This window comes from Leptodactylus fuscus, chromosome 4 (assembly GCF_031893055.1).
Source record: "Leptodactylus fuscus isolate aLepFus1 chromosome 4, aLepFus1.hap2, whole genome shotgun sequence".
NCBI classification, from domain to species: domain Eukaryota; kingdom Metazoa; phylum Chordata; class Amphibia; order Anura; family Leptodactylidae; genus Leptodactylus; species Leptodactylus fuscus.
In genome coordinates, this window is record NC_134268.1 from 203,651,473 (window position 1) to 203,662,280 (window position 10,808).

The window sequence follows — 10,808 nt, forward strand, 5'->3', positions numbered from 1 at the left end:
GAAAAAGACTTTTCCAGCACAAAAACTGTGCTGAAAAACTCAGCTTATACTCGAGTATATATGGTATAACCAAACCATAACCATATGTGTGTAGTGGTGACCGTAAGTGCATGGCGGAATAACTAGATAGGAGATAGATAGATAGAGATAGGAATAGATAGATAGATAGATAGATAGATAGATGATAGATAGATAGATGGGAATGGGGACTACTATAAGCCAGGGCGGAAGCCACTTGTGCCATACAGAACAAGACAGAGCACAGACATGGAGGAGATAAGAACCATGATCAGCACCCTGTGCAACACACTGCTCCAGACTGGGATCCACAACATAGCCACCAATCAGGAACCCAGCCCGTCCTCTGCAGGACAGCTCATTACAAGGTATACCCACCAAAGATGACACCACTGACTATCAGTAGCTGGAATATCCAAGGGCTGAACGCCTCAGCCTTTGGATCCAAACCAAACGATCCAGAATTTATAGACAGACTAAAAAACATAGACATCCAAATCCTCCTAGAGACATGGACCCGGGCAGAAGATGAATCCCTAACACCCATGGGCTACAAGGAATTCTCTGTCGCTGCCCGGAAAAGCAAGACTACCAAACTAGGCCGCCACTCAGGAGGCATACTAATATGGTTCAAGGAGGAACTTAAAGAACATGTGAAAGCCATCAAACGCGGTGACAACCACATGTGGATAAAAATAAGCAACTCCATCCTCAACGGCCAACACGACATTTATCTCTGTGCAGTATACATCCCCCCATCAGAGTCCACCTACCACAACCCAGACATCTATGAGGTCCTACAAAGGGAATCTGCCCAGTTCCAGTCCCAAGGCAGAGTGCTGATCTGCGGCGACCTAAATGCCAGGACTGGCACAGAGAAAGACTTCCTGTCCTCTGATGGAAACCTGCACATCCCGGTAGGCGAGGTCCACCACCTGGAGTCTGCACAGAGAAGAAGAAATAGCTATGACATAGTCGTCAACAAGAGCGGGAGACAGCTGCTGAACCTGTGCCGGAGTCTGGGACTGTACATAATAAACGGGCGTACCAGAGGGGACACTCAGGGACGCTTCACACTAAACTCCCATGTGGGCAACTGCGTGGTGGACTATGTCATCACAGACGCATGACCCAGCAGACATAGATGCTCTCATAGTCACCCCTGAGACACACCTGTCAGACCACAATCAGATCCTGCTGTACATGAGATCCACTGACAAGCCCCTCACACAGCAGCCCACCAGATTGGTCTCTACAACCTGCCACCATTCTTCAAATGGGCCAGTCACCGGGCCACCGAATACACCAATGCAGCTAACCGACCCGAAATCAAGGAACTGCTCACAAACTTCTATATGAGTTCCTACCAGCCAGACCAACAAGGGGTCACCCGAGCAGTGAAGGACTTCAGTAACATCCTGTACACCACAGCAGTACTAGCAGGCCTGAAACAGACAAAGCCCAAGAGACCGACTAACAAACAGTCTCACAAATGGTTTGACAGCGACTGCAAGGCTCTACGCCGTTCTCTAAGGGCAGCCTCCAACCAGAAACACAGGGACCCCAACAACAGAGAGTCGAGGGAAGCCTACAACAATCTATGCAAGCAATACAAGGGCACCCTCAGAGAGAAGAAACAGAGGTACCTCTCCCACAAAATAGAGCAACTAGAGGACTCCCTCCAGGATAGCTCATTCTGGGAGACCTGGCACCACATGGGCACAAAGCCCAAGAAAAACTCTCTCCACATCCAAAATGGCAATATCTGGCTCAACTACTTCAGAGGTCTCTACAAAAACATCCCAGAAGAAGAACTAACTCCAGAACAGCAACAGATAATCACCAAACTGAGGGACATGGAGAAAGCCATCAAAGACTTCCAGAACCCTCTGGACTCACCAATCACCATAAAAGATATACAGGAAAGAATTGCCCTGCTGAAAGGCAAAAAGGCCAGTGGCCCTGACGGCATCCTACCAGAGATGATCAAATACAGCCCTCTGGCAATACACGCGGCACTGGCAAAGCTATTCACCCTCGTGCTCAATGCTGGACACTTCCCCGAAGACTGGAACAAAGGCCTCATAACCCCCATCTACAAGAATAGGGACCAATATGACCCCAACAACTACAGAGGGATCTGCGTCAGCAGCACGCTGGGGAAACTGTTCAACAGCATCATCAATAACAGAATCCTCACCTTCCTCACACAACACGGGGTCCTCAGCAAGAGCCAAGCAGGGTTCATGCCAAACCACCGCACCACAGACCATATCTACACCCTGCACAGCCTCATCAAGACGCACGTCCACAACACCAGAAGAGGCAAGATATTCGCCTGCTTCGTAGACTTTAAGAAGACGTTTGATTCAGTATGGCACCCAGGCCTGCTCCTAAAACTCCTAGAGAGTGGAATAGGAGGAAGAACGTACGACGTCATCAAGAGCTCCTACACCGGAAACCAGTGCAGTGTGAAGGTGAATGGGAAAAGGACAGCATACTTCCAACAGGCCCGAGGGGTCAGACAAGGCTGTAGCCTGAGTCCAACGCTCTTCAACATCTATATCAATGAACTGGCTACAGCACTGGAGGCCTCCCCAACCCCAGGCCTCACCCTGAACGACTGGGAGGTGAAGTTCCTGCTATACGCCGACGACCTCCTACTCCTGGCCCCCACCGAGAAAGACCTCCAAGAAAGCCTGTCAGTGCTGGAAAAATTCAGCACCACATGGGCCCTACCCATCAACCAGAAGAAGACCAAAGTCATGGTATTTCAGAAGAAGGGCCACAATAAAGCCTCCACCACCCCACAATTCACACTGAACGGCTCCACACTGGAGAAAACCAACAGCTACACCTACCTGGGGCTGGAGCTCAGCCAATCAGGAAGCTTCAAAGCAGCAATAGAAACCGTGAAAGCAAAAGCCTGCAGAACCTTCTACGCCATCAGAAGACAACTGTACCACTTCAAACCACCGGTGAGGGTCTGGATGAAGATATTTGACGCTGTCATCTCCCCGATCCTTCTCTATGGCAGTGAGGTATGGGGCCCAGCCACCTACCCAGACCAGTCAAGGTGGGATTCCAGCCCAACAGAGAACTTCCACCTGGAGTTCTGCAAACACCTGCTCCATGTCCATCGCAACACCACCAACATGGCCTGCAGGGCAGACCTAGGCAGACTCCCCCTATGGCTCACCATACAGAAGAGGGCGCTAGCTTTCCAGGCACACATCCAGGGGAGCAAGCCCGACTCCTACCACCACCAAGCATGGCTAAGCCACCTGAGCAAACCAGACACTCACCAACCAAACAACAGCCAACCACCAAACCAAAAACACCGACAGATGATAACCAAGGCCGAAATAAAGGCGACCACAGAGGCAAACAGAGAGCGGTACATTGAAGAATGGAGAAACGAAATAACTCCAAGAAACTCACCGTGTACCAATCCCTACAAAAGGACTACACCATGGCCACCTACCTGGAGAGAATACGCCACCCCAAACACAGGCAGACCCTGAGCCGGTACAGACTGAGCGCCCACAACCTAGAGATAGAGACGGGGCGATACAGGCAGACGTACAAGCCACAGGAGAACAGACTGTGCCAGCACTGTGACCAGGGGGTCCTAGAAGACGAGACCCACTTCCTGCTACACTGCACCAAATACTCAGCTGTGAGGGCCGTCTACTACCAAAGACTCTCTGCCCACATCCCAGACTTCATATCTGCAGACGAGAAGAGGAAACTCTACATCCTACTGGGAGAAGAAGAGGCCACTGTGGAGATCGCTGCCCAATACGTGTCCAGCTGTCACCAAATAAGAGGAAGATGAGACTCCACGGACTGTTATATTTATCTCAAAACACCCGCCCCACCCCACCTCCCCATATAGCGGTCACCAAACAAGAGGAAGATGAGACTCCACGGACTGTTATATTTATCCCAATACACCCACCCCACCCACCCCCACCTCCCCATATAGCAGTCACCAACGAAGAGGAAGATGAAACTCCATGGACTGTTATACCCCAAACCACCCACCCCACCCCCACTACTCACCCACCCGAGTCCAACTCCCCCCCACACACACACTTTACTAGCTTTGGCATTGCCAAATATCTATTCGGACGTGCCAATAAAGCTTTTTTTGATTTGATTTGATAGATAGATAGGAGATAGATAGATAGATAGATAGATAGATAGATAGATAGATAGATAGATAGATAGATAGGAGATAGATAGATAGATAGATGATAGGAGATAGATAGATAGATAGATAGATAGATAGATAGATAGATGATAGATGGATAGATAGATAGATAGATAGATAGATAGATAGATAGATAGATAGATCATGTATTCTTTGTCTGATTATGCTGTAATCTTTCTTATGTTCTATTCTGCCATCAGAAATGTTGGGCTCCTATACCAGCATCATTTGTATGCACTCCCTCCCCGACATAGTATATATAATGTTCCCCAGTGCTCCCCACACAGTATAAAATGCTCCACACTGTATATTACACCACAGTGGCCCCTCACCATATATTGCACCACAGTGGTTCCCACACAGTATAATTCACTACAGTGGTCTCCACACAGTATATAGTGCTCCACAGTGGCCCCACATAGTATAACGCTGCCCAGTGGCCAGTCTCCAGAGCAGCGCCCCTACTATCTGTCATCTATATAATATATCTATCTATCTATGAGGAAAGATACAATGAAACCTCTCCAAGAGACCAACACCCTACCCATACCACATTATCCGTGATGGATTTTTGGTTTTCCGTATTAACCAACTTCTCAGTTGAGAAGACCCTCCCCCCAGAAAAATACTTTTTCATGCTATTTTGGGTAGTTGTCTCAAAAAGGTTTTGCTGTACAGTGTTACAAAAATTAGATTAGACAAGAATTTGATTAGATTTTCTGAGACGCAAATATCCACAGACCATGTGACATTGCCTTTATCCTCTATTTGACCAACTGAAGGGTCTGAGCTGCAATACCAAGCACAACCACTATACAATGAATACACTTATGGACTACTGTTAGTTGTTGAGCTGCACCTATACCTGCATGTACAAGTGCAGCCCATTCAGTTACCCCAGCTTGACCGCACCATGTATGGACACTCTATGGCCGTGATGGTGAACCTATGGCACGGGTGCCAAAGGTGGCACTCAGAGCCCTCTCTTTGGGCACCCATCCGTGGAACAGATTATACTGTGTGGGGACCACTGTGCTGCAGATTATACTGGGGGGGGGGCTGCTGTGGAACAGATTATACTGTGTGGGGGCCACCGTGGAACAAATTATACTATGTGGGGATCACTGTGCAGCAGATTATACTGTGTGGGGGCTGCTGTGGAGCAGATTATACTGTGTGGGGATCACTGTGTAGCAGATTATACTGTGTGGGGGTCACTGTGGAGCTGATTGTACTGTGTGGGGGTCACTGTGGAGCTGATAGTACTGTGTGGGGACTACTGTGCAGCAGATTATACTGTGTGGGGGTCACTGTGCAGCAGATTATACTGTGTGGGGGCCACTGTGCAGCAGATTATACTGTGTGGGGGCCACTGTGCAGCAGATTGGACTGTGTGGGGGTCACAGTGCAGCAGAAAGCTCTATAAAGCCCCATTTGTATGACTATATTTTGCAGGTCTGTAATTGTAGATCCACACATTATTAAGGTTAAATTGCCGTGTTGGCACTTTGTAATAAATTACTAGGTTTTGGGTTGCAGTTTGGGCACTCGCTCTCTAAAAGGTTCGCCATCACTGCTCTAAGGCTCAGGCCTGACGTGACATCCTGCAGCAAAAAAGCACTGCAGGAAAAAGCGCAGCAGCATCACTTTTTGCCAGAAACTTCAGAGTTTTCCACAGCGTTTACGCCACATGGGGTCCTGGCTAAACCAGTAATGATTATTTCCTTCTCTTTCTCTGTTTCCTCTTTTTTTGTCCTATCTCCTAGAAATCAATGCAATGGTTTTATCTTATCCTACGTATTTGTCTTTGTGTTCAGATATATTTCAACATTCAGCGATTCTGTGAAGCTTGAAGAGAAGAAAAATAAAACAGAGCGCAAAACCATGGGTCCGGCCAAAGTAGAAGTGCCCTCCCCTAAAGACTATCTACACAAGCACACCAAGGAAGCCACTCTGGCACAAAGTAAGTGGTGTTATCTGTCAGCAGTCAGAGGGCTCCTTGCCTTGGGTTCCATAATAGTCCACTGTCCCCTTACTGAGAGGTTACAGTGAAGATTTAGGGGTTGTCTAGGATAAGAAAGTATGGTTCATGGGCTGATAATGCAACTCAGCAATTGAAATGATTGGGGCTCTGCTGCCATACTAGACACTGTGGTGTGGGCTTATAGGAGAGAAAAAGAGTGCCTCGTTCACACGGGGCAAGAGGGGGCGGATTATGATGCCGAATCCACCTCAGAATCCGCCACACACAATACGCGACAATAGAGATCTATGTAGACCTTCTAGCTTCCTTTTTACCGTGAGCGGTATGTTCCAGCACACGGAAAAAAGAAGCGAGCTGTCCTTTCTTCAGGCGGATTCCGCGTCTGAGTCAGCCACGGCATCCGCCTCGCGGCAGCACCCTTTATACTAGGCCCATTCATTTGGGCCTTCTCCGAAGTGGGAAGCCGCGACTGTCAGAAGCCACGACTGGCGCATTTTAGTCCTATTCTGACACGGCTTCCCATAACAGAATCAGGTCCAAAATACACAGTCCCGTGCCCCGTGTGAACGAGTCCTTATAACGTTTGAGATAAATACTTATCAGTGACCCACAAAATCGCTGTGTATAGGTACTCACCTATTGTAAGATAAAATAAGGCGAAATGAATCACATAGATTCCCATGTCCATGGGATGCTGCCTTGTCTCAGTTCCTCCAGGTGCGATGCCCTTCACACTGGATGGTGTAATTCCAGATTTCTACTAGCAGTAAATGACATTTTCAGGGTTCACAGACCCCTTTCTCAAATAAACAAAACAGATATACCGTACCTCATACTCGGATTTACTTATACCCCCAAAAAAAGGAATATTTGCCTCTTAATAAAAAGGGGTATTTGGGTAACAAAAATGTAAAGGGAGTTTGCACCAGAGCCTTCCTGGAAAGATTCTTCCATTACTCCATCTATACTAGACACTGCCCATGGACATGTAAATTAAAATTTTTTATCAAAGACTCTTTAGACTTGGCTGGGACTACATGGTACCATTGGCTGCAGCTCTCGTTGTGTGACCAAAGATCGTCCTGTGACTCCTTTACTATTGTAGGTGAATGGAGTCACATTGTCACTACAACTTCTAGACACAAAAAGATTGAACACTGCTGGATTTTTTGCGACTAGAAGTTACAGTCACAGCATCCATTAGGGTTTCAGTGTGACTCCACTCACTTAGGCTAGTGAAGAAGGCGTAGGTCAGGCCATGGTCGCTGTGTAGCCCTAGACTAGAACAAAAGAAGCCATCATAACCCGTACGCTGTACTCTCTTGTTAACAACAAGAGAGTGCTTTCTATGATTCCACAAGTAGGGCCCCCCGATGCTTGGCAGAAGAAAAGCGCCCCCCGGTGCCACACAGAACAGAGCAGCCGATCATGGGAGTGCAAACTAACAAAAGCTTCATCACAACCAACGTAGCCGAAGCTGTTATGGCCGTGCCTAAGAAACCACAACCCATCTATGTGGACACCAAAAAGGGGGATAAGCATCTTCTGGAAACCTCTGGACTTGTTCCTAAATACATCAAAAAGAAGGTAAGATTGCTGTGTACACCATTCCGGCTCTTAACATCTCAGGAAACACTACATAATTTATAGACCACATAATAACAGGCTGGTATCAATCATCCCAAGTGACAGCTACCTGACAGCTACTGAGCACTCCCACTGATATATACCTTATACAAGCGCCACATGAAGTCAGGATTAATGCATAGGGTATAGTATGCTCTAAACATGTCCATTACCTATCCTCAGTAGATGTAACCTTAGTAAATGTGTTGTCTTCTGGTTGGTCTATTAGATGGTCTGTGAACAAGTCATTCAGAATGAGCCAAAGATCCAAGTCATTATCATAGACACTGCTAGTTGCATGAAGAATATATTAAAGGGGTATTTTCATGATACTGGTAGTATATTCCAATAATATACCACCTATGTATGACCTACAGCACTCCCACAAGGGACGGATTGAGAGCAGTGCTATGTAGGACTAAATGTATAGCACAGGCAATCGTAAGAAGCTTATCAGAAAGAACCTCATCTTTGTTATCAGAGCTCCCCTCCCTCTGCTAAACTAACTTTCATTTTGAAAATCCCTGCTATATGCATCCCGATATGGACTGTATGACATACATCATCTCTATAGAAGTCTATGGAGAGCAGAGGGGAGAGGAACGAGCAGGAAGTGCAGAAGATAAGAGAAGATAGATGCTGGTTCTCTACCACAACCAAAGCACATTACTCACAACCATCCCGGATTAAGCAGGATTTGGATGGATTTCGACATGTCTTCAGTTCTCAAGATCCAATCTTCGAAACATTGCCATTAGATCTCAGGCAGAGTACATATGAAAGGGTTTAACCACTTCCAGACTGCCCATAGACTATATACGTCCGGAAGTGGTTGCCTTGTTCTGCAAGGACGTACCAACACATCGTTGTAGTTTTCAGCAGTTGCACAAAATCATGCAGCTGCTGAAACAAGGAGCTCCCCTAGAAAAGGTAAGGATGGTTTATTACCATCCCTGCCTTCCCTGATCGGAAGGAATGACACTAATCTGTGAAGAACGTCCCCCAGTACTAGTCTATTGATGAGTACAGTCAGGGGGATGTTCCTCACAGGATAGCTTCATCGATGAGCGGTAAGAAATGCTCCCTCTGACAGTACAGGACTATGGACGATTACTGTCGGGGGTGATCCTCGCAGGTTAGCGTAATCACTGGGCGGTAAGGAACGCTTCCTCTGACAGTACAGAGCTATGGACAAGTACTGTCAGGGAAAAGGGGCGATGCTCACAGGATAGCATCATCACTGGGCGGTAAGGAACACTCCCTCAGCCAGTATAGGGCTATGAACGAGTACTGTCAGGGGGGTGATCCTCCCAGGATAGGGTCATCGCTGGGCGGTAAGGAACACTCCCTCTCAGACAGTACAGAGCTATGGACAAGTACTGTCAGGGGAGGGGCGATCCTCACAAGATAGTGTCATCGCTGGGCACTAAGAAACGCTCCCTCTGACAGTACAGAGTTATGGACGAGTACTGTCAGGGGGAACGATCCTCACAGCCCAGCTAGACTGTCAGGAAAGCCCTTCTGAAAGTGGGCAAACATTGGTAACGGCACCGCTATCAGCCCGGGGCACATAACAGGAAAGTCGACTTTCTAGCGGTATATAAAACCGCATGTGCCTGAGGACATGAAAGTTCCTCTTTAAGCACATAACAGAAGATAGAAACAAGTACAATAAAGCTGTACACTCACTACATTATTGTTATTCATGAGGTTATTTTTGACCCTGAAGGATTACGGTTCTACTCCTGAGTATTTAGCAAAGAGAAACGAGGAAGTGCGGCGAGCTCAAGAGGAATACGACGCCTATGTGAGGGAGCGACTTAGGATGGGAGCCATGAAGCAGCTCTCTGAAGAAGAGAGGCACAGTGTGCTGGAGGTAATGCTTACTATGTTGTGCTGTTCTGTAACCTCCGCGGACACTAAAACTAGCTGTATGTGACACTCTAGGTCACAGCATTAAAGGTCCCAGTAATTGATACTGCTGATCTATCCACAGGATTGGTTATCAGTATGTTACCATGGGGGCTGACACCGGGACCCCACACCGATCAGCTCCCTCCAGGTGCTGGAACCCACTGGGTTTATAGCTGACCCTCTATCATAATGTACAATTGCTCAGGTATATACGGTCATATGGTTATGGTTTGACCTGTTTTCTACATGGAGCACATCCTTAAAGTTTTTTGTGGTTATTTATGACTTATTGCGTAATTCAATTTTCTTCTTTTTTTAGGGAATGAAGAAAAATTGGGATCAGCTCCACCATGAGTACCAGGGCTTATCAGTGGTGATTGATACACCGCCCAAAAAAGCACATAAAGAGCGGCTGGAGGCAGAAATGAGACAGCTGGAGCGAGATATTGATATGATCGAAAGACACAAGATCATCTACATTGCTAATAACTAAATGCCCCCCTTATGTACAGTCTGCCCAGTAAACATAGCAGAGACAAGACCGTCTAGTGCAAAATAATAAATTATATCTATATATGTCATGTGGTGGTTGTTTTTATTTTTTCGCTTGTTATTGCGCTTACCTAAGGGGTATTCTCATCTAAGGGCTAGTTCACACGTAGTTTATTGGCCCGGATTTTGAAGTCGCGTCAGAATCCAGACAAAAATGCGCCTGCCGTGGCTAACCGCAACTGTCGCGGCTTACAACAGTCGTGGCGTCCCGCTCCGGATTAGGCCCAAACGAATGGGCCTAGTTCGGAGGAATTGTCTTGACGCAGGCGCTGCGGCGGGCTTCGCCATGGAATCCGTGTCAAGATAGGTCGTGTCGCTTCTTTTTTCCGCATCAAAATCCAGCCCAAATAACCCCATGTGAACTAGCCCTAAGGAGATGCCGTTCTTTATGATCAGTGGCAGACTAACTCCTGAGAATAAAGAGGCCCATATTTCTTATTAACAGACAGTGGCGTAACTACCGCCATAGCAGCAGAGGCAGCTGCCACAGGGCCCGGG

At 47.3% G+C, this 10,808-nt stretch overlaps 1 protein-coding gene across 1 annotated transcript in view; it reads left to right on the forward strand.

Annotated features, from left to right (window-relative positions):
* The window catches only part of ENKUR (enkurin, TRPC channel interacting protein), an 11,895-nt gene extending 1,592 nt beyond the window's left edge, over positions 1–10,303 (forward strand). Inside the window, exons 2-5 of the mRNA XM_075271756.1 lie at positions 6,052–6,197; positions 7,555–7,805; positions 9,574–9,720; positions 10,078–10,303. Coding sequence (XP_075127857.1) covers positions 6,052–6,197; positions 7,555–7,805; positions 9,574–9,720; positions 10,078–10,251 — 718 coding nt within the window. The 3' untranslated portion in view covers positions 10,252–10,303. The remainder of the gene's footprint in view (positions 1–6,051; positions 6,198–7,554; positions 7,806–9,573; positions 9,721–10,077) is intronic.
* The last annotated feature ends 505 nt before the right edge of the window (positions 10,304–10,808 follow it).